The sequence below is a fragment of the Eptatretus burgeri genome, chromosome 14 (assembly GCF_056783735.1).
Source record: "Eptatretus burgeri isolate ZD-2024b chromosome 14, Ebu_testis_v1, whole genome shotgun sequence".
Classification (NCBI taxonomy): domain Eukaryota; kingdom Metazoa; phylum Chordata; class Myxini; order Myxiniformes; family Myxinidae; genus Eptatretus; species Eptatretus burgeri.
The window spans coordinates 13441564-13466603 of record NC_140974.1 but is presented as its reverse complement, the minus strand read 5'-3'; the positions used below and the strand labels follow the sequence as shown (position 1 = coordinate 13466603).

At 44.8% G+C, this 25040-nt stretch overlaps 1 protein-coding gene across 4 annotated transcripts in view; it reads left to right on the top strand.

Moving 5' to 3' along the window:
• Positions 1-3549: 3549 nt before the first annotated feature.
• ELOC (elongin C) overlaps positions 3550-25040 on the top strand; it is a 27170-nt gene continuing 5679 nt past the window's right edge. The window contains exons 1-3 of one of the 4 annotated variants that reach the window (XM_085853761.1): positions 3550-3769; positions 4478-4508; positions 11146-11289. In XM_085853761.1, the coding sequence (XP_085709887.1) occupies positions 4490-4508; positions 11146-11289 (163 nt within the window). In that variant the 5' untranslated portion in view covers positions 3550-3769; positions 4478-4489. Of the gene's footprint in view, positions 3775-4477; positions 4509-4531; positions 4556-11145; positions 11290-25040 lie in introns of those variants that run through there. The other 3 variants (XM_085853763.1, XM_085853762.1, XM_085853764.1) reach the window with 3 other exon arrangements.

Genomic DNA, 25040 nt, shown 5'->3' with positions numbered 1-25040 from the left:
GCAATCATAAATGCTTGTTGGGTTTATTGGAAGAAGGCAGACCCATTCTGCAGATGGCATCTCCAAGAGTCATTAGTTGGGGAATAGTTCTTGCTGCCTATTCATACGTGCTGAGGTATAAACCGGGGAAGGCTCATGGTAATTGCGATGGACTGAGTCGGTTACCCTTGCCAGAGAGTCCGAGAAAAACTGCCAATGTGCCGGAGACTGAGATGGTCAGGCTCATGGTGGATACCTACTCATCTCCAGTTACCTCTGTAAACATTAAGAATTGAACTTTTAGGAGAGACCGATTATTGTGCCAGGTCTTCAGGTACGTACAGACGGGATGGCCTGACCATTGTTCATGCGAGGAACTGAAACCTTTTTTCAGTTAGAAAGAGGAACTGAGCATTGACTGTGATTGTATCACATGGCGCCATCGAGCGGTCATTCCAAAGCCTGGCCGTGCAGCAATATTGAAGGAATTGCATGAGACGCACTTCGGAGTGATCCGTTTGAAGGTCTTTGCCAGAGGCTATGTGTGGTGGCCTAGCATCACTCAGGATATTGAAAGATGGGTGCAGGGTTGCAATGCCTACCAAATGAATGGCAGGAATCCTCCTGCATCAGCAATGCACCCGTGGGAGTTGCCAGCTAGACCGTGGCAATGGTTCCATGTGGAATATGCAGGTCTTTTCCTGGGCCAAATGTTCTTGGTGGCTTCCGATGCATTTTCAAAATTTGTAGAAATCCGGACAGTGGAATCTGCTACTGCAACAGCTGCAACGGATGTCTGATCGACCTTTTTAAAACCCATGGTGTAGTGGAACATCTCGTGTCAGACAATGGCACTTGTTTCACCGCTGCTGAATTTCGAGCCTTTTTGTGCTCGGAATGGAGTTTATCATTCTACTTCGGCTCCAGTCCGACCGGCTTCCAATGTCCTGGCAGAAAGGATGTTACAGACCTTTAAACGGGCAATGAAGAAGATGACTGTGGAGAATGACAGTCTGAGGAACAAGTTGGCCCGTTTTCAACTGATACAATTCGACCCCACACACAATGACGGGCCATACACCGGCTGGATTGTTGATCAATCGCAAATTGACATTGCGCCTGGATCTGGTTTGACCAAGAGTGAATGTGCGTCTCAGTCAACAACAAGAGCATCAAAAGGAGTATTATGGTGGCACAGATCGGGGTTTTGTTCCTCAAGATAAGGTGTTTGCAAAGAACCATGGGCAAGGGGATCCATGGCTGTGGGGTACAGTGACAAAGCAGACCGGACCATTGTCGTATCAAGTACATGTCGATGGGATGGGCCGATACATAGGCATGTGGACCAGTGGCGTCCTCGGCCAGAGCTCTCAGAGGAGAGGAGCTCTCCCAGACTTTCAAGTTCGATTGTGGACCAGAAAGAGCCTTTGGTGCAGTCGGTTGGGGGCCTTGGTGATGAGACGTCAACTCCAGGGTTGGAACATCCGGAAGGGCCAAACCCTCGTGCAAACTCGATGGATGGATTACATCGTTCAGACCGTCTGGCTCAATACCCGGCCTACTTGAAGGATTATGATTGTACCTAATGCCTGCCCGTACAATGCTTTGATCTGAGGGTGGAGGGGTGTAAGATATTGTAATAAGCTAAGGGGGTTAGTGTTTTCTTGTTTACTCCTGTAATATCACCAGTCACAATTAGTTTTATTGCGCGATTTGAAGCTTTGCTGATGCACATCCGGATCCGGAAGGGCTGAGCGTGGGAGAGGAAGGGCGGAGCGTGTGGGAGAGGAAGGGCGGAGCGTGTGGGAGAGGAGGGGCGGAGCGTGTGGGAGAGGAGGGGCGGAGCGTGCGAGAGGAAGGGCGGTGCGTGGGAGAGGAAGGGCGGAGCGTGGGAGAGGAAGGGCGGAGCGTGGGAGAGGAAGGGAGGAGCGTGGGAGAGGAAGGGCGGAGCGTGGGAGAGGAAGGGAGGAGCGCGGGAGAGGAAGGGCGGAGCGCGGGAGAGGAAGGGCGGAGCGTGGGAGAGGAAGGGCGGAGCGTGGGAGAGGAAGGGCGGAACGTGGGAGAGGAAGGGCTGAGCGTGGGAGAGGAAGGGCAGAGGGTGTGGGAGAGGAAGGGCGGAGTGCGTGGGAGAGGAAGGGAGGAGCGCGGAGAGGAAGGGCGGAGCGCGGGAGAGGAAGGGCGGAGCGTGTGGGAGAGGAAGGGCGGAGCGTGTGGGAGAGGAAGGGCGGAGCGTGTGGGAGAGGTAGGGAGGAGCGGGGAGAGGAGGGGCGGAGCGTGGGAGAGGGAGGGCGGAGCGCGGGAGAGGAAGGGCGGAGCGTGTGGGAGAGGAAGGGCGGAGCGTGTGGGAGAGGAAGGGCGGAGCGTGTGGGAGAGGAAGAGAGGAGCGCGGGAGAGGAAGGGCGGAGCGTGGGAGAGGAAGGGCGGAGCGTGGGAGAGGAAGGGCGGAGCGTGTGGGAGATGAAGGGCGGAGCGCGGGAGAGGAAGGGCGGAGCGCGGGAGAGGAAGGGCGGAGCGCGGGAGAGGAAGGGCGGAGCGCGGGAGAGGAAGGGCGGAGCGCGGGAGAGGAAGGGCGGAGCGCGGGAGAGGAAGGGCGGAGCGCGGGAGAGGAAGGGCGGAGCGTGGGAGGAGCTCGCCATGGCCCAGAATGGCGAGGCCTGCTGTGATTGTTGCCCATTCTGAATGATTTCGCCTCTTGTTTGCAATAAACCCAAGGAGTGAGTCTGATTTCTGGGGACATTACAAAAACCCTCCTTAAGTCGTCCTTATGAAGGTGGACGGACAAACACACAAATAGTGTTTTATATATAGATCGAAATGAGGAATTTAATATCCTTTGCCAACAAGATCCAAATCTTTGGTGAAATGAAAATTCAGTGCTTGTCCTCATTGTTTATACACCATAAATTGACAATGACCCGAGATACATTTTGGGTGAGAAATCTGCCGATTGTCCACCTGTCGTGGTGGGGTTGGTTGTACATTGGGTGATAAAAGAGAAAAGGAAAACAACAACAAACTCTCCATCTTCTGGAAGCTTCGAATCTCTCGCCTTGCTCCCTCTGACTGAAACCGACCCATCGCATCGGCTCATCGCCTCCAGCCGTTGTATTATTTCATATTCACACGTTAAATAACAAGCCCCCAGGCGATGACTTCGTTCAGGAAGAAACATCAGTCCTGTTGTCGAAACCTGAAAGGATTTTAACGCACACAACGCAATAACGTCTGAGGTAAAATTCACTTAACAATGTTCGAATTGAAGTTTTTAAGAAACGTTTCAATGCGTGAAGGTTCTCTTCGAAGAACTTGCGCCGACTGTTTATTTTTCTTCAGAAAAATATGTAAGATCGACGAAAGTAAAAACGTTTTAAAGATAAAAGAAATAATAAATATTCATTCAGCGGTTTTCCTCACGCGATTCGATGACGTCATGTTTGTAATAAAATTTTTCCCCTTCATGTTGTTCGATGGTTTATATCCACCGCGTCTTCGTTTTTATTACAATCCATAATTTGGCAAAGATTACGTTTTTTTAAATCGGGGAAACGATTTTTGAATGTTTTCGTCGAACTTTCATGTGGAGCGTCTCGTCGGGTTCGCTTCCGGTGCACGCGGCGGCCTGGTGTCGCCCGCTCCGAGGAGGCCGTCCTCCTCACTCCAGCCGTGTGCTCGACGTCCTTTACACGCCGTTTTATTCACGGTTTACGATTCGTGCTTCGTGCGTCTGGAAACCAAGGGCTCGCTCACCGAGCTGAGCGGATGTACGTTTCGGGAGCTGCTCCTCGGCCTTGTGAGGCACGGTTTTTTGGGGGTGGGGGGTCGTGCACCGGTGGCGTTTCGCGCCGTTTTTGGTCGTTCTACCTGTTCTGTCTCAAATTGAAAAGTATTTTTCTTGTTTTTGACGCTCGAATCGAGTAAGGTTAAATTTTTCAGCGAGGAATACCGACGGTCAGTTAGACGGTCTCCACAAAACATGGCGTTTGCGCGTTCCGGCGCCCAGGCTGCGCGTCACCAGGACGGCAGTTAACAGGACCAAATTTCCGAGGGTGTTGTGCCCAATTGCCCTGCACGTCTTTTCCCGTGTACTTGGCCGTCAGTATTGGCGCATAAATCTCTGCCTCAAGGCTTAAAGGACCCGCGTTCAAAACGGAAAACGTACCTTGTGTATTGGTCCCAATTATTGGAAGAAGAAGAAGATGAAGAAGAAGAGGAAGAAGAAACCTGTGTCCATCGCTGACCCGCGTCCTCATAAATCCTGTTATTGCATTGATGTCTCGAGTCGTCTTTATCCTGCATGTGGTTGATGTACAAGCTCCTTCGTAAGCTTTGAATCTAATATGGGAAATTATTCCATCTATTTAAATGAATCGAGCCGTTTTACATTGGGGGTGCAGCCCAGGCATGATGGGCCGAATGGCCTGTTCTTGTGCCAAAGTTATTTGTGCAGTATATATCCATGTGTGTGTGTTTTAATTGATTTGTGGTTCTCTCTTTCCAGCGCTCCTTCACGATGGCGCACAGGGAAAGAGGTAATTCTTGCTTAATGTGACACGGCGGCTAAGATGGTTCAGGTTTGGTAAGTACCGGACCAGTTGCAAGGTAGCTTTGGCCACATTAACAAGTCTGTTCACAAGTAGCTGTTCATGTAAGCTATAAAATGGTGACTTAAGTATCAGGTATTAACATTGTTATCATCAATATACAGGTAGTGGACAAAACAAGCTCAAATGAGCTAAGATCCTCGTCCTCTTAATGATGACTTCATGAAAACGAATATGACGTCATTGTGATGTATCAGGTTTGCGATAAATTGTCTGTGCTAATGCCCGGCTTGATTCCCGCAAACAAAATTCAAAAGCTTGCTTAGTTTCGGAGATAATGGTATAGGCGATTTCCATTAGCGGCGATATTATGACGTCAACTTTTTTCTCGGAAGAATTTCCAAAATCGGAGATGGTTACTGCCTGCGCGTGGGCTTTCTGCAAATACATGGCAAGTTTCACAAAGATCCGATGAAAACTCTGGGTTGTGAAACAAAAAATGTCAAAAAATAGGAATGACGTCATAAAAATTGGTATGACGTCATAGTGATGTATCATATGTGCGGTAACTCATCTCTGCTAACGCCCTGTTCGATTCCCGCAAACAGAATTCAAAAAGCTTGCCTAGTTTCGGAGATAATGTTTTAGGCGATTTCCATTAGCGGAGATATTTTGACGTCATAACTTTTTTTTATAGGAGGAATTTTCAAAATCAGAGATGGTTACTGTCTGTGCAGGGTATTTATATATATATATATATATATATATATATATATATATATATATATATATATATATATATATATATATATATATATATATATATATATATATATGCCAAGTTTCAGGAAGTTTCGATGAAAACTGTAGGCTGTGAAACAAAAAAGTCCACAAGAAGAAGATGAAGAACAACAACATGAGTAAGACTTAGAGATCCTCCACGAGGATCTAAAAAATGTCAAAAAATAGGAATGACGTCATAAAAATTGATATGACGTCATAGTGATGTATCATATGTGTGGTAATTCATCTCTGCTAACGCCCTGTTCGATTCCCGCAAACAGAATTCAAAAAGCTTGCCTAGTTTCGGAGATAATTTTTTAGGCGATTCCCATTCGCGGAGATATTTTGACGTCATAACTTTTTTTCTAGGAGGAATTTTCAAAATCGGAGATGGTTACTGTCTGTGCAGGGTATGCTTATGACATATATGCCAAGTTTCAGGAAGTTTCCTTGAAAACTGCAGGCTGTGAAACAAAAAAAGTCCACAAGAACAACAACGTGAGTAAGACTTAGAGATCCTCCACGAGGATCTAAAAATTGGAAACATCAATGTAAAGTCACTCAATAGGATGTTGGCACACCATCTGTGGCCAGTACGGCCTGTCATACAGTGGCATAGATTCCACCAGCGTCTGGAATTCTGCAGGAGGGATGTGGCACAATTCTTCCGTAAGAAAGTCGGATCTTCTCGCACCTGTTTCATGGAGATGGGAAACGCTGTCTCTGGCATCATCAAAGAGTATCCCATAAATGCAATATTGGGTTCAGATCTGGAAACTGAGAGGGCCATAACATATGGATAACATCAGTGTCGTGTTCTTTAAACATTGAGTGACCACATGTGCTCTGTTGATGGTGACATTTGGGGGTGGGGGGAGGGGGAGTGGCTGCCTCTTGCAGGCATACTAGCCATAATTGTAGACAACCAGGCTTGTGCAGCAATTTTATACATGACCCTAAGCATCCATCCAATCCAGTGGGACCAGACTCTGTGCAGAGAGTCGGTGCTGCCGATGCAGTCTCTCGGGCTATTGGGCACAATCCTGGACGGGTCGCCACTCCGACGCAGGATACGCGAATGGCTCAATCATCCCAGCAAGCTCGTACTCATTTTGCTGACCTCGGAAGGATGGCAGGCTGAATCAACCCCAACTGGTATTAATTCAATGACCGAGCGCGATTTGAACTCAGGACCCGAGCCGTCCACCCGAACCATCAGGCCAACGCCATGCACACCCTAAGCATGCTGGGATGTTATTTGCTTAATCAACACATGGGCCACACCTGTGTGGAAGCCCTTGCTTGGTGTCCTTCATTTACCCAGGTGTTTTTTTTTTTTTTTGTCCACTACCCATGCCACACTCTTGATAGAGCATCAGTGTTGTCGGAGCAGTCTCTTGGCAAGCGTTTTGCTGGGTGGTTTGTCATTGCTGTCCCACAATCAGTCAAAGCAGAAATTTGTCATTTGGCCAGGATATCTTCAAAGACGCTGGAATTTTTAACGTCCATCGACAACTAGTCTTTGCTGACGAGTTCTCCAACTTGATTTCTCTGGTCAATTGCTCACCCAATGATGCTATGTCTCGCATGTGAATCACCAGGATGACAGTTTATAGCTGGTTTGAAATTTGAACCCAGGCTACTCAATACAGCCTGAAGACGAGTGTGCATTCCTCAAGTCTAGGCTGTCCTGCCAGCCCCATTATTACCTCCACCACCAAAGGTGAAGGAAGTTATGTTTTCACCCCTTTCTGTTCGGTTGGTTGTTTTTGTGTGTAGGATATCTCAAAAAGTTGTGGACGGATCCGGATGATATTTTGCGGACAGGTTGGGTGTGTGACAAGGACCAACTGATTAGATTTTGTTGAAGATTCGGATCCGGGTCCGAATCCGGCTCCGAGAATTTGTTCAGCGATTCTTTACCATTGAGAGATAGGGCCAAAAAACGATATATAGCACGATATCTCAAAAAGTTGTGGACCGATTCGGATGAAACTTGGTGGACATGTTCAGTGTGTGGCAAGGACGAATTGATTCGATTTTGGTGAAGATCCGAATCCGTATCTGGATACGAGAGTTGTTTAATTTTTGAAGTGATTCTTCACCATTGAGAGATCGGGCCAAAATCGATATGTAGCATGATATTTCAAAAATGTATTGGGCCTGATATGTTCTCGTGGATCAGGCATTACGTGGCGGTGGTATGTGCTCAAACAAGTGCCCTTCTAGTTGGTTATGCTGTACCAATGAGTATGATGTGGTCAGGTCTCATCTTGGGTATTGCATTCTAAAGAGTATTAGAGGAAGCTAAATGTAGGGCTTGCTCAGGTTCTGTTTATTTGGCGTGTTTTGTTTTTTATCCCTCCGTTGACGAAGTCTCTGGAGGTATTTTTTTTAATGTTTTTTTTTTTTTTCAGGAAGAGGAACTGGCACAAGTCAGAGTAACTAAGTAGAATCTTGGAAGCTCAGAGTGAAGGTACAAATGAGCAAGAGTAGGCAGGGTAGTACAGTAATTTTTTATATTTTTATTTTTTAATTACTTCCATCATTGAAGGTGGATAGAGTTTATGTTTTCACACCTGTTTGTCTGTTTGTCTGTCTTTGTGAAGAGGATATTTTAATGTTATGCATGGATTCGGATGAAATTTGGTGGACGTGTTGTGTGTGTGACAAGGCCGAATTTATTCTGTTTGGGTGAAGATCCAGATCATGAAACTACCTTTTTAAAAAAAAAATGTGATTCTTCACCATTGTGAGTTGAGGCCAAAATGATATATAACATGATATCTCAAAAGGTAATGGACGGATTTGGAAGAAGCTTTGTGGACAGGCTGGATGTGTGACCAGAATGAATTCATATAATTTTTGTGAAGAACTGGATCTGGATACGAGAATTTAAAATTTTTGTTGTGATTCTTTACCATCGAGAGAAGTGGCCAAAAATGGGAAAGAGCATGATATTTCAAAGTTATGGAAGGATTATAGCAAAATTTAGTGTGCAGAGTTGGGTCAGGTCAGGTCAGGTATGGGAGCATGAGCTGGAGCAGCGCGTCGCTTCGTCCACTTTCCACCGGACTCCAGGGGGCCTCCATCCAGCCATCCCACAGGCAGATTCCTGGCCCATCCCCATCTCCTTGAGATGCTGATCAACTTGCTGCAACCACGAGGCATGTGGTCGGCCCATTGGCCTCCTCCACCCACGAGGCTCCCTCACTAAGAGAATGTGGTGAGCAGGATCAGCGTCAGGAAAACGAGCCACATGTCCATACAGCCGCAGCTGACACTGACAGACTATGCAGCTTGATCTCTCTGACATCCCCAGAATCCCGTCCATACAAGTGTTGAAAAGTGTGAGGGCCAGTACACACACCTGACAACTACAGCCATTACTGGAAATAAATCAGATATGGTATCACCACATCTCACAGCACTCTCAGTACCAGAGTGTAGTTCAGACATCAGATTGATCAGTTTTGGTAGCACCCCACGAAGACCAAGAATCCTCCAGAGGGCATCCCGATTCACTGAATCAAACGCTTTGGAGAGATCAACATCGGCTGCAAGCAGCCTCTGCTGAAACTCTTGTCTGCGTTCGGTGAGGACCCGAAGAGCAAGGATATGGTCACTCGTTGGCGTCTTTGCTGTAAATCCTGACTGCTCTGGGCGCTGATGCTCAAGCAGATGGTGGCGGACCCTATCAAGAATTATCTGGGCAAAGACCTCTCCCGGCACTGAGAGCAGCGCCACCCCTTGGAAGTTGTTTCAGTTATGGCGATCACCTTTCCCTTTCAAGTGAGGGACAATGAGGCCCCTCTTCCAGTCAGTTGGGATGATGCTTGTGTTCCAGGCAGAGTACAGAACTGCATGCAACGGCACGAGTGCAGCATTTCCACCAGCCTTGAGAAGTTCATCATGCATGCCACAGATCCCTGGAGCTTCACTCCATTTCAACCGGTTCATCGCAGCTTGTGTTTCCATAAACAAAGGTGGACCACAGTTTATTGGAGGGTCAGCAATCGGGATAGTAACACCCCTGGCATCCATCTCGACAGCTGGTGGATACTGAGAACTCCAGTAGACCCTGCAGTTCTGGATCATCCTCCAGCCACCATCAACGAGCACATGGTCAATCTCCTTTGCCACACCGCCAGCGTTGGAAGTCCAGTGATGAGCCTGTGGGCGCTGAAACCACGAACCATCCACCCTAAGTCCATGACTTCTTGCAAAGTCAAGGAACTTAGTGCTATTCTGGTTCACAGTTCCAGAACCATGGGGACCAACACATGTCTCATAATGATCCCTATCAGTTCCAGTCAATGCATTGAAATCCCCCAAGACTAGAAGAGTATCTCACCTGGGGCACTGATCGACCACAGACTCGAGCATGGCATAGAATCTGTCCTTCATGGTGAGATCACTCGCCTCAATTGGAGCATATCCAGAGACCAGGGAAATGACACCCAAGGAGTGACAAATTCTTCGTCTCCAAATACACTCATTGACCAGTGTTACCTCAATTATCATTGGAGTCAGCTTATTGGACACAGCTACAGCAACTCCTTTGGCATGGTGACCATCAGAGCGACCAGACCAATAGTAGGTGTAACCACCCGCCATGATCTTGTCACTATCTGGTCTCCGAACCTCAGAGAGTGCTGCAATACCGATGTCCAAACGCTTGAAGTCAGATGATAACAGAGACGGGTCATCATTCTCCCTAAGGGATAGGACATTCCAGGCACCCACCCAAAGGAACCACCTCAGGTTAACCCACGGAGACCGTCGTCTGGTGGATGACACCTCAGCCCCACCCCGATACACACAACCACAATCTAACCCGGGAAGGTTATCCCGTCGTGGTTTCCCTCATATCATCAAAGATTGGGGGTCCCGAAGGCTTTGCCCCAATCCCGTCATCCGGTGAGCTGCCCTGCAAAGGAAAGCTGCACAGGAGGTACTCCCACGGAGTGGGTTTTCAGAAATTTTTGTTTCTTTAATGGTTGTAGAATGTTTTGCGGAATGTAGGGTTTTACGGTGGCTAGAGTGCAAATCTTGCCTCCAACCTCCTAATCAAAAGTAACCCAACTGCAGGATTACATCCGCAGACACAGTCACGTACAAGATATGGATGGCCATTGGCTCATATGGAGCTCCTCCGCACTGTGACAGGTTTGGTTCTTCATCCTGCTGGGTGTCCATATCATACACCCTCCTCACCAAGAAACTTGGTGGGGGAGACGGTTTAGTCGCCGCCAACCCGACCATGGAACGGGTTCGTACAGGTTTACATGGTAGCTGTAACAAGTCACAGATCTAATCTGACCTTACCTGACACACAGAGTTGGGTAGGTGACAAGAACTAGCCAATTTGATTTTGGTTCAGGTCTGAATGCAGATTCGGCCTGTGTGAGATACAAAACGTAAAACTGTTCAGCTTGGTGGAGGTGTGCACTCTCTCGAGTGAGTGCTATTCTCGTTGTACCTGTTGTTGGCGTTTTCTGCTCTGCTTGCCATTTGAGTTCCATGGTTTTGGTTTTGTTTTCGTGTTGTACGTATCGAAGTGCTAAAAAAGAAAGCCTTTTGTATTTCCTCCTTTCCACTGTAAATGATCGTACTTCTGCTTTCACATGTTTTATCAGGATGTTTAAGTTACAAGCGTGACCATGGCTGTTCAGTAATCCTGGAGGGTGAGAGTGCAGTCCGATAACGATAGCCTTGTACTTGTGTCTATCTCCATATTACCATAGTGTAGTAAAATGTTTTCGGGGCTGGTATTTAGACCGTGTTCTGTGCTCGTTGAAGCGGATTACAGTCGTGGCTCGGTGTGCTTTGTGCCAAGCAGAATGTGAAGAAAAGATTTACGGGGGATGCGAGGGTCCGGATGCCATGTACGTGAAGCTGGTGTCTTCGGATGGACACGAGTTTATTGTGAAGCGCGATCACGCCCTCACATCTGGCACAATTAAAGCCATGCTTAGTGGTCCTGGTATGTTTCAATGATTCTTGCTCTCCCTTTTCTGATTCGTGTGTTGTCTGGTAGTTCACTATAAATAGCGTTGATTACAGGGCTCAAGGGTAAAGAAATGTTTTTATTTTTTTTTTTATTTTTTTTTTTTAGGGATTCTTTTTCAATATTCACTTACCCTTTGTTAGATGATGCAGCTATGTTGCAATCTTTTTTGTTGTTGAATTTTTTTAACGTTTTCTTCTTTTATTGATGCTTTTTTTTTTTTTTTTTTTTTGGTAGTTTTATAAATACACAGGGCATTTTACCTGTCACTTCATTGACGTATTTAATCAAAGGACATGTTGCACTTCACAAAAATTCTGCTTCATTCACTCCATCATTTACCAATGGTCATCTTCCATCTGATTGTATGTCCACTAACATCACCTTCATCATGCCATCCTTGCTGCTCATAAATGGTATGAGTAAAAATCACTTCCGCTTCGCTGCGAGGAAGTAATTTTTGCTCATGTGTTGGATGCTTTGGTTTGAATCTCTGTTTAAAATGAGTGAAATTAAACGTTTTGAAAATTTTCGAATTATTTTCATTCGGATTTTAACATCACCTTGATGCATATTATCAAGTTGTTTAAACTTCTTTGTATAAGAGCCTGGTGTTGGCTTAGTGGTTAGGGTGGTGGCTTGGGATCCTAGGGTCCTGAGTTCGAATCCCGTTCCGCTGAATTAACATCATGGGTTGACTCAGCCTGTCATCCTTCCGAGGTCAGCGAAATGAGCACCAGTGTTACTGGTAATATAGTCCGGTCAGTTAGGGTCAAAATATTTATCGATTGGCGAGAAGGTAGATTAGAGTCCAGAGATTGATTTTTAAAAAGGAGATGGCGACGATCGATTCTCTGTTCAGTACCAAACGGGCCTAAACTTGGCCCAGATTGATGGGTGTGATGCCGGAGTATCGGTGTGGAGGAACGCGCGAATTTGACGACCCGCCATAATTATACGGTGCTCACTGCAGAGGAACTATGGAACATCAACAATGGCGGCATTAAGTTGTGCTCTGAATTCATGTCATTCTTTCACATTAGAAAATCCATTTTCAGAGTAGAAAAGGGAGTGGTAGGTCACGTTATGACATCATATATGATTTTACTTGTCCATACATCCGAATGGTGTAGTAGAGACGTGTTGTTCGGTTGTAGTTGTGCAAAACAATGGCGATTTTTACAACGCCAGCAACCTGCCGGAAAAATGATTTTCAATGATAGCCCGACATTACATGCAGATCTGTTGCCTCACCCACAGCAGAGTTATTGCCCCCCTCCCCCCCAAAAAATGTGACCTTGCAATCTGACTAACCTGCCCTATGGCTGACTATTATTATTTATTTAACATAACGTGAAGAAGGTAAATGTATTTTATTCATCCAAAAATATAGGCAGCTTTATGTTTTCATGAACATTTTCATGTATGATGATGATACATACAGATCTGTAGCCTCATAGCAGAGTTATCCCCCCCCCCCCACCCAAAATTGAAAATGTGACCTTGCAGTCTGACTACCCTGCCCTATTATTGGCTGGCTTTATTGGAATGAAGGCATGGGTGGTTTTGAGGCCAGTGTTGTATTATTGCCAGCTCTCATACTGAGCGCCAATAATACCTGCACTAAGTCTTGAGGGATATTCCTTCTTTTAAATTTCTCATATGATTATGGATAACAGGATGAAAATGACATCTCAATGAATGTTGTGATGATCAATGATAATTATTGACTCTTGACAGCTGAGCTTATTGGGCCCCACCACCAACCAACGAGCCATCATAACATACTTATACAGACCACATCATCAGGCAGTCAGCATCTATCTTCATCATTATTTACATCTGATTCTGATGACTGATTTCTGAGATTTGTTTCTGGCTGATCAAATCTTGTGGTCTTTTCATTCATATGAATGTCATTCAATTCTTTTGTATGGTTCCTTTTTTGTCATTCTCATCAAACTGGCATATAAGGGCTTTGTTTGCAATTACAACTGGCTGAGTCTTCTTTTTTGTTGAATCAATTGTTTTTTTTTTAACCAAGGGATAAATATTAAACTGTTTACTATCTTTTGAGTCCCCGAAGAGGCCATAAAATGCTTGAAATGTCACAGTTTTAGTGTATTGAAAAACGAAGACAATATTAACCATACAGTATATATGGAGTGAAAAAAAATAAGTATCTCTGGAACCAGACGAGCTGGGACCAAAATTTAAAGGGTGCCTTTCTCAGAATGACAGAATCCTTCCACAAATCATGGTTTCTTTACCTGCTGACTCGATTTGATTTTGTCCAATCCACCTACCTAAGGGGAAAAGTTCACATAGATCACGATATCTTCAGGTTATAGGAACGGGAAAATCTAAAATGCTTTCAATATACTACGAGAAGCCAGTTCCTCCCAAGTGTTTTGTGTATTTTAACAGCCGACCCTTTCGTTTCAGCAGAGGCCGGAGAATGTGATGGTAGCTACCTTCGATTGGTCACTCACTTTGCCTGATTTGCCAGACAGACACACTGGAAGCCGCTAAATGCCCCCTGGATGCTATATCTAACGTTCAGGAAACTAAGATACGTCCATACCAGCGTTTTCTCGAGAATGTTGAACGTTTTTGTGAGATCGATGCGCTGCCTGTGCCGATTGAATATACTGCGGACGCTGTCGACACGTTCGTAGTGAACAGAGCCCCCTGGCATAAGTCGTGCTACTCTCGTTTTAATGATCAGAAGCTGAGTCGGGGCCTAAAACTCAAATCTGTGGCCCTCGAAAATAAATCTTCGCCACCAGCGCAGTGACCTAAGAGACAGTCGTTTGACAAATCCCTGTGTTTGTTCTGTGAAAAATGTGGACCTAAACTTCACGAGTTCACAACATTTGAAGCCGATGGGAGAGTGAGGCAAATGGCAAAAGATCTTGAGGATGATTCTTTGATAGCAAAAATCTCCGGTGGTGATTTAATCGCTTTGGAAGCTAAATACCATTTAGAATGCCTCGCATCATACAGGAACAGGCATAGATCTGTGAAAAGGGTGGAAAACAGAGATACCGAGGAAGAAGACAAGAAGGTGAACGAAAGCACTTCGTGAACTCCTGACGCATATCGAGACTTTAATTTCATTGCCGTTAAGTATATCCACCCGTGGTCAAGGGTGACCTGAATGAAACAGTGTTCAGGTACACGTTGCTCGTTTTCCACTTGACCATTTGTCACGTCCATTCGCGTTGTGGGATGTTTCCTGGCTCAGCATCCAGTTTTCGGTATTATCGCTCGTATCATTATTATACGAATTGATTAGTTTCTGATCCTGTTAATATGCTGTTCGGAATGTTTTCTTATGTGCATTTCTCTTGCGCATCAGAATTTAAAGCTCCATGCGCAAAATTTCGAGATTTTCAAAAAACAGGTGTTGTATTCTAACGTTATTAGATTTGTTTAGTATATTATAATACTGTCGATTGAAAAGCGAAATGTTTACACCATCCTAGCTAAGTGGTCTCATCAATTATGGAGAGATTTTTGAGCAAAATCGACTTGTATTGTAAATTGGTGTAATGTGACCTTTTGACCTTTAAAATTGACCTTTAACGTCAAGGTCGGACGTATCTCCTTCAGTGTGACCACTCCTTGGCTTTTTTCACAAGATCTTGACTATTCGTTGTTCACCTTGGCGTCTTGGTTTTCTGTAATCATCGCTTTTCCGAAACCTTGTGAATTCTTGGCTTTTTTCATTGGTTCACCTTGGCATTTATGAAAATGAGGAGTGGTCACACTGGTCTCCTTTTCTCAAAGTGTTTACTTTGGTGCCCTCTATCTACATGCCAAATGTGGTGCTTTTGTCCAGTCTGTCACTGTTTGACCATTTTTTTTTTAACCCCAACTGACTGGACTAATAGGGGCACTGCATCAGCGGCATAGCCGTGCCCCTAACCAATGATGCATCCAGCAGCCTAAAAGGCTATACATGATGGGAACTTTGTATATGATGATTTGGAATACCGGATACCACTGGGTGGCGCTATACAGTACACATTTGCATCGAGAGAATTGTGGTCTTCCCCAGATATGCTACCCAGACCGAAACCATACTTGGGGCACCTTTCGGCAACATGCAAAATTTGTTTGGATTTGGTTCAGTTTTTATTTTTTAGTTTTTGAAGCATAAACAAACAAATTCACTTTTATAATATAGATAGCAATGACATTTTAAACTTTCAATTGCTTTTATGACACTTCAGTCATGCATTTACTGTTTTCATTGGAAAGAGACGGCTTCTTATAATTGGGAGAGATGGTAGATTTACAGTAAGTCCTCGCTTTTTGCAAGGGTTGCGTTCCTGGAAAACCTTATGATAAGCGAAACTGTGTTAAACAAAACATATTTTCCCATAGAAACCAATGTGTTAAAGGGGGGATGTGTTTTTGGCTCGGAATTTTTTGGACATAAACACAAATAAACAAAACGCACTCCTCGAGTCGTGGAGACTTACCCCGAGGCTGGAGGAACGGAGTTGATTGCGGTGGACAAGTCACACTTGCGGAGTGGCAGAATCGTCCCCCTCTTCACTTGACACTGTGCTGTCACTTTCTTCACCAGCAGGAACGGTCTCTTGGCAGCTGGTTGAAGGAGCATCCTGGATGGTGGATGGAGTTGGTGCTGCATCTTTTGGCTTGAAAAATGCATGGAGAGTGGGCTGGATGGCTTTCTTTTTCTTTGCTGCATAACGTTCCTTGTAGCAACAAAAGGCATCATAAACAACACAGCTAAAATCAGTGCTCCTTTCAAGATTTGGATCTTGCTCGATAACAAATTCTGTGGCACTTTCAAACGAGCTGAGGATTTGGCTGAGGTTTTTCATGGTGAGATACTCGGATGAAGGTGTCACAGCATCTTCTTCTTCCTCAAGAGCCCACTGCTGTTCCAACTCCATAAGATCTTCATTGCTTAAGGGTTCTGCATGAGACTCCAGTAAGTCATCCATGTCCTCTTTGTCAACCTCTTCAAACCAACCTCCTGCGCCAGGTCTACAATTGACTTGTAATCAACGGAACATCAGCAAACCCCGTGAAATTGTGGACACACTCGGGCCACACTTTTTCACACCGTTCATTGTGGAGGCACTCGCCTCCGCCCATGAATCCTCAATGTTTTCCAAAGCCATTTTTATGTTGTATGTTCGCCAAAACTCCTTGATTGATAGCTTGTCCTTATCAGTTTTTTTGATAAGCTGCAGCATGGTATGCTTAACATAATAGGCTTTAAAAGCAGCAATAACTCCCTGATCCATAGGCTGTAAAAGTGAGGTAGTATTTGGTGGTAAAAATACTACCTGCACGTTTTCACACCAGTCTTCCATTTGCTGAGGATGGGCAGGAGCATTGTCTACAAGCAGCAAAGATTTGTTGTCAATGTTGTTCTCCTTGGAGTACTTCTCAACATGATTGGAGAAGTAATTGATCACGTAATCGTTGGTCAATGCCCTAACAAACTACGCGCTTTTTCTTGTATCACAGCAAGAGATAAAGGCATGCGACGTTTAGTTTGATCTTCTATCCACACACACAATAAACGCTCCATGTTGTGCATGGCACCATCTCTCATTCTCGTTAGTGTCGTTGCACTCGAACTGGTCGCAATCTGTGATATTTTCTTTATCTTTGCCGAACTTTGAACGATCGAATGTACAGTCGATGCAGCGATGCATGCGCGCGGCCGATTTCTGTTGTCCCTTCACCTCGTTCATGTCTTTTAATTATATCCAATTTCACCTTGAATGTGACAGCCTTTCGTTGTCGCTTGAAACGAGGTGTGCTCGGCAAAAGACTTGCGGGTCGCTTGGGATTCATACTGGAAGGTATACAGGCGAGCGTGAAGAGAATACGTACAGTACAGCATACAGTACATGCGCAGTAAAGTGAAAGTATGTTTATGCGCATCCTGTGTGATTGTTGTTTTTTGCAGGCAGTTTGAAACTTCTTTTTTGCGTTTTTCCTTGCAATGACATTACGATAGGCATAAAATGTTTGCGATAATTGAAAAATTGGTCATTAAAACTAAATTACGAATAATCGAAACTACGATATGCGAACTTCCGGTTAGCGAGGACTTACTGTACTCGTCTTTGTTTCAGTATATGATCTCGAGGGTTCTTTTGAAGTTTCTGGAGTGCTGGTAGGTTGTGCAGGTATTGTTTGAATCAGAATGCTCCAACCTCGTACTGATTCCAGCATCACCATGCTGTAATCTAATATATCGTAATCCACAATCAGCCCGCTGTGCTCCGGGGCCATGCAGCGAGACACTGTAGCAGGGTGACCTTTTTCACCAGCGAAGCTGCAAAGTGCACGTGCGCTCGCATGACTATTTACTGTTTATGCCGAGTGTGGGGAAATAAACAATATGGCCATGCCGGCAAATGGATCTCGAGCGATCATTCGTGGAGCAGGGAACGGAAAATATATCGTACACTGAGTAAACTTGTTTGGATGCTCTTCAACTTGTCATAATACATGCTAATATTTACCGGGGTGACTTGTTTCTCTTATTATTTTGAATTTTTATCGTCCCCCCTCCCCAAGGAAAGATTTGCCTGCCGCTCCCTTGTATTTTGAGCCCCGATTGATTGGAAGAAGCACCATGAGAGGGGAGTTTTTAATAATTGGGGTCTCAAAAATACTGATTTCTATGCAACAGATTTGCATAAAAATATTATTAAACTCACGGATATACTCGTCAACAATGGGTAATGCGATGGAATGGGATTTTATAGGATAGGTGTCGTAGAACAATAATGAGCGGAATAAATGAAGACCACCCCCAACAACAATGATCACGTGATGGATGGGCCTCTTGTTCTGGCCACCAGAATATTGTTACGTTTGAGGGGGGGTATGCATTCAAAGGGTAATTAGGATGTTTAATTAGGTATGCCATGCTGTTCGAGTGTACCAGGATCTCGATGTAATAAGTAGCAATTCAGTGGTGATAAGTTGTCTAGTAAATGTCCATTTCTTCAAGGGGGAAATGATGATAATTGTCACGTAATTAGATATGGATACAGGATCGGTTAAGTGTGTCTGCGTAAACCCCTTTTAGTATTCCCTGGAGGCTTGCCGTGACGTCACAGGACAGTGCTGCGGATGGCTCCGCCCTGTGATCACGATTGGCGGAAGGCGGAGGGCCAATAAACGGCTCGATTGGAAGTGACGAGGACTCGAGGATAAAAAGGCTCTGTTCGGGGAAAAGGAGAGAGGAAGAAGATCGGGACAGAAAAACTGTTCTGGTGGAGGCTGTTGTGCTGGGAGCGTGCTGTTTGTTGGGCTGATTCGATCCTGAATTGATCGTGTCTCGTGGCCTTGCTGTGCCTCGTGCCTCACCTTGGTTGGCTCTGGGGTTCTGCTGGCTCGGAACACGGGTTGAACGGCGGGCGGACCTGCCTCCCTCTCCTGCTCGCAACTTGGCGCCAGAACTGGCTCCCTGGCGGCTGTGAGCGGACTTGCGCCGACACAAGGAGGTCGACAGCACCACGGTGTCTCCTGCCCCTGACGAGCGCAATGCCAGCTCGTCCGACGCCAATCCAGGGACTGTTGCGTTTACACCATGCCTGACCACCAGGACCAGCTACGTTGTGTGTGTGTGTGTGTGTGTGTGTGTGTGTGTGTGTGTGTGTGTGTGTGTGTGTGTGTGTGTGTGTGTGTGTGTGTGTGTGTGTGTGTGTGTACCTGGCGCCTTAGAGGGTTTGAGATCGGTATATCCATTGGAATTGTTTGTGTTTTCCCCACGCCAGAACCCACACCACCATCCCGTCGAATCGCCCTGGATCCCTCTTCTTGCCGAGTCTTGTTATTTCTGGTTAGAGAAATAAACGTTATCAACTCAGTGAAAAGCGACTCGTGCCACCTTCCTCGTCCCGTTTGCGGTAGAGCGATTAGAACCGCCATCTTTGGGTTATAAATAAATAAACCGCCTCCATCGTTTTGGCTCATTCTACGTTGGCGGGACTGTTCAAGTCCCGTGGACGTCACAATATTGATGTCGATCCAGCATGGCGAATGCTTTGAGAATAGTCTACATTTGAATGGGAAAAACTGAATAAAAACAGGAGTAAGTTTGGATGCTGTAAGGAAAATTGTGAAATATTGTAAATTATGTGTTCGAAGTTCATGAAATATTGTGAGAGGAGAAAGGAAACATGGCAAATGGAGGGACTTCATCCTTTTTATTAATTAACAACTGACTTGCAGAGGTATCTGCACCTTGTGCAGAAGGAATTTAGAACAAAAGAGGCAGGTCCTTTTTTTTTTTTTTTTTTTTTCTCTACACTGTTGAGGCTCGTATGAGAGCGAACACACAGAAACACAAAAAGGGGAGCAGGAGACAAGATGGGTGGGAGAGGGAAGGAATAAAACAGTGGGGAACAGAGACATGAGATCTGTGGAAGGGAGAGGGGGAGGGGGCAGGGTCCACAGATCAACAAGATGGACACCACAGGGACTTTCAGGAAGGAAGGCACGGAATTTGAAGGTGGTGGATTTTGGGTGGATAAGCAGAGGTAGAAAAGATTGTGGTTTTGGATGGGTGAAGACAAATGATGGTGTTGAACAGCTGTTTTGAAGACCTGGAGGGAAGAGTGGGATTGAAGAGAGTGTTGGAGTTTGTTCCAAAGGTGGGAAAAAAGAGGAATGAAAGAGTTAAGGTGAGCAGTGATTCATGATTTTGGTAGTTTTTCCAGAAGGGGGTTGCTGGCAGACCTTGAGCGCCCTGTGGAAATATGGGGGGACCGTATCTCAGACAGAGTTGGGGGAGGAGGGGGGTGGGCGAGGCCAGAGATGAGACTGAAAAAGACAGAAAGACCAGCGACCTGCCTGCGGTAAGAGAGTGAAAGACCCAAAGAATCAGCCTCATCATGGGAGATACCAATGATCCGAAATGCATTACACAGCGTGAAGCCGACAAAGGTGAGAGGCGGGAGGACCAACACAGAGGGGAGAGCATTACTCCATCAGGCTGCGGACGAAAGCTTTGTATGCGCTCATGAGCTCAGGTGTTCCAAGGAATGACTTTTCACGACAGAGGATGCCCAGTAGGTGATTGGCTTTGGAGGCAAGCTTGGAAATGTGGCTTTCCCAGCAAAGATCATTACAGACAGTGAGACCCTGAAGTTTGAATGAATGGACTTCTTCAAGAGGATTGTTGAGAATGTAGATGGGGGGGAGGGGGGAGGGTTCAAGACAGTCCTTTTGGAGAGACATAGTGTGAGTGAGATTTGTCAGGATTAAAAGACGCGTTCCACGTGTTGATTCAGCTTATGATTTTGTCCAGATCTGCAGAGAGTGAAGAAGCTGCTGCTGCTTGCCGATTTTAGGGATGACAAATGGTACGGCAGAGGGTGGAGTCATCAGCAAAGAGATAAAGAGGATTTTCCCGAGAGTCGGAGAGATCATTTATGAAAACTAGAAAAAGAACAGGGCCCAGAACGCTGCCTTGAGGAACTCCCAGCCTGGACAGGGAGAGGTGATGAAAGAACTCCATTAAGGGCCACATGTTGGCTGTGATAGGAGAGGAAGTCTGCAAGCCATGAGTGGAGATGTCCTTGGATACCATAGGAAGAGTTTGGTGAGCAGGGCAGGTTGCCAGACCGTATCGAAGGCACGCGATATGTCAAGGGGAGATGGCTCTGATTTCATGTCTGGCGTTGAGAATCTCCATCCATTGTTGGGAGTGCAGAAGCAGCATATCCAGGGTAGAGTGACCTGGTCTGAATCCAAATTGATGATCGGAAATAAAGCCATTGGAGAGGAGGAAGGATTTTCATGTCTGAAGCGATAATGGATTTCATAACCTTGCTGATGACTGGGAGAAGGCTGATTGATCTGTAGTTGCAGGGATCTGTTTTTGCACCTTTTTATGCAAGGTGGTAATGTTTTCCGATTTCCAAGCAGATGGCAGATGACCTTGAGCAAATGAGAGGGTGAATAGAACAGACAGACGGTGAGCAAGAGCAGCAGAGCAGATTTTTAGGACACGTGCGCTGATGCCGTCTAGACCGGTTGCAGGATCTGAGTCAAAAATGCATCAAATCAGATTCCCACTCAAATAATGCATCAATCCCACTATGAATAATTCCAATTAATTAATCACATCATTTAACGGGTAATACTATAATAATAATGTAACAATTAATACAATATTTAATATAAAATAACAGGCAAAACGCGATAATACGATACAATAAAACAATACTACACAATAATGACTGCAGTGCCTTTGGATAGACATTTCCAGTCTGGTTGTTGGTTGCCAGAATTGAGCTTGGTGATTATAAATAAGATATTTTGTAATACCGCCTCCCACCGGGTGGTGCTATATGATACAAATTTATATTGAGAGAATTGGGAACTTCCCCCACCCTGAACCCCATACTCAATAGGTTTGAAAATGTTTTCTTGCATCTCCATTTGCCAAGAGGATTCCAACAATCCAAGGAGAATTCTGGTTAAACTTCCAAAATCAAGGATGTTCAAAGCTTACAATTTTATTATTTATGGTAGATAACATCAGGAGGGTGCCTCCACCAGTTGCAGTGCATTGTCTTTGAAAAATGGTCCCATAACCCCAAAAACTCCAACACCACCCCTCGGACAGGACAGCGGTCTGAAATGTCAGTCGGCTTTGCACAACCCTGTATCTACCGTCAAGGCCTAAAATATTGGCACCCTTGCATTTTTTTCAAATAATTCACAATTTTCTCTAAAAAATAAGTTGAAATTGACAAAAGTATTTTGTCTCCACAATTCTTTATTTCACTGTGACTATTACATAACCTTTGTTTTTGATTCAGAACTTTAAAAATCCTTTTAAATAAGAAAATATAAAGAAATGGCATTGACAAAATTATTGACACACTGGAATTGCAGGTGCGTGCAATATAAAAATCACTCATTCAACCAGTTTGAATGGAGAGAAAGGAGTCCTTCTGCTATTTTGTGTCACTGTGAGAACGATAATGAGCACGGAGAAAAGAAAGAAAACTGGATAATTGTCTGAGGAGGTCAGAGACAAGATTGTCGCCAAGCATGTACAATCTCACAGCTACAAGTCCATCTCCAGAGACCTTGATGTTCCTGTGTCCACTGTACGCAATGTTATCAGGAAGTTTAAGGTCCATGGCACTGTAGCCAACCTCCCTGGACGTGGCCACAAGAAAAACTTAATCGAAGATTACAGCAAAGAATTGTTCGCATGGTGGAGAAAGCACCTCGATGAACTGCCAAACAGATTCAAGCTGACCTTCAGACACAAGGTACGACAGTTTCAACTCGCACCATCCGTCACCAACTCGATGAAACGGGGTTCTCTGGTAGGAGACCAAGGAGGACCCCACTACTGAGAGAGAGAGGGAGAGAGAAAGAAGAGAAGAGAAGAGAAGAAAAGAAAAGAAAGCCTGACAAGTTTGTGAAAACGCACCTGAACAATTCAAAATCCTTCTGGGAAAATATCCTGTGGACAGGTGAGACCAAATTAGAGCTTTTTGCGAAAGCACATCATCTCTATGTTTACAGAAAACAAAATGAAGCCTTCAAAGAAAATAACACCTTCCGGAGAGTCAAACATGGAGGAAGTTCAGTGATGTTTTGGGGTTGCTGTGCTGCCTCTGGCACTGGGTGCCTTGAATGTGTGCACAGCATCATGAAATCACGAGATTACCAAGGCATTTTGGAGTGCAATGTTGAACTCAGTGTCAGAAAGCTTGATCTCCGTTGAAGTTCATGGGTCTTGGAGCAGGACAATGACACCAAACACACTTTGAAAAGCTCCCAGGAATGGTTCAAGATAAAACTCTGGACTGTTCTGAAGTGGGCGGCAATGAGTCCAGATCTAAATCCCATCATGAGCATTGGTGGGTGATTGTGTACATGTATACGGAGTGCTGTTGGTGGGGGGTCTTGTCAAGGGGGTTTTGTGGTTTATGATGGGTGTTTTTAACCAAGCTCATACCCCCTCCCCTGAGGGGAAGAAAAGGGTGGGAGGGGGAATACAAAAACCCCCAAAAAATAAAATAAATATAACCCCAAAAAACAAACAAAATTTTTTTTCATTAATTAAAAACATGTTTTTTTGCGTTTTCTTCCTTGGATCTTGTGTCGATGGGTTGGTGTGGTGCTCACGCAGGCATGGTGGGCTGGATGGCCTCCACTGGTGTTGGATTTCCTTGTTATTGAACACCTGTGGGGAGATCTGAAAACAGCAGTTGGGCACCCTTCAAATTTGAGAGAACTGGAGCAGTTTGCACAAGAAGAGTGGGACAAACTGCCAGTGGAGGGGTATAGGAAGCTCATTCATGGCTATAGGAAGTGCTTGACTGCAGTTATTTTGTCCAAAGGCTGTGATACCAAATATTAAGTCGAGGGTGTCAATAATTTTGTCAATGCCATTTATTTTTATTTTCTGATTTAAAAGGATTTTTAAAGTTCTGAATCAAAAACAAAGGTTCTGTCATATTAACAGTGAAATAAAGAATTGTGGAGACAAAATAATTTCGTCAATTTCAACTTATTTTTTAGAGAAAATTGAGTGATTTGAAAAAAGTTTGTGTGTGTGTAAATATATAAACATAATACTGTATATATATATATATATGTATATATATATATATATGTATATATATATATATATATATATATGTATATATATGTATATATATATATATGTATATATATATATGTATATATATATGTATATATATATATATGTATATATATATATATGTATATATATATATATGTATATATATATATATATATATATATATATATATATATATATATATATATATATATATATATATATATATATATATGTATATATATATATATATGTATATATATATATATATATATATTGTTGTGGTTGATGAAATTCACAAACCACCATTCAGGTCCCTTAGGTGAGATATCTCTGTAAGTATATGTGTAGTTAGGCCCAAACCCGTTGTCTAGAGGGAATAAATGTCATTCAGTCGGGCTGCGACTCTTCAGGATAGCCGTTTTTCTTTTACTATCTTTATTTTGGACCAGCCGCCATTACTACCACCACCAACCACGTCTCAACAGCCATCACAACAACAACCACCAACCACAACGCCGCTTCACAACAACAACCACCAACCACAACGCCGCTTCACAACAACAACCACCAACCACAACACCGCTTCACAACAACAGCCACGACCTTTACCGTCACAACTCGCCACCATCGCATCACCGTCATTCCCACGCCACTTGTGGGCGCCGATGCTGGACTCGTGCGGGGCGCGCACCGAGCAGCGTATTCAGAAACATCACAGACTTTCCGAGAAAAACGGATCAAAAACGACTCACGCCCACTTCTGTTCCGTCCTATCGGAGAGTGTGGGGCGATTTGGCCCCGCCTCCAGGGCGTTGGAGTGAGGTCGCTATATGCAAATTCATGGATCAAAAAGCATTCACGCCCACTTTTCCTCGGTCCGATGGGGAGCCAGTTAGAGAGGTGAAGGGTCAGAGGCAGAGGGTCAAAGGTGAAGGAGCGAAGCCACGGGGCTTATATAAACGGCTGCGTTCGTCAGTCAAGGCAGTTGTGGGTTCGGAGGGGAAAAGTTGAGAGTGGTGCGTTGGAACGAGTTGTCGGTGGAGCTGGGAAGAAGAGTCAGAGTTCGGAGGGGAGAAGTCAAGAGTGAAGAGTTGGGACG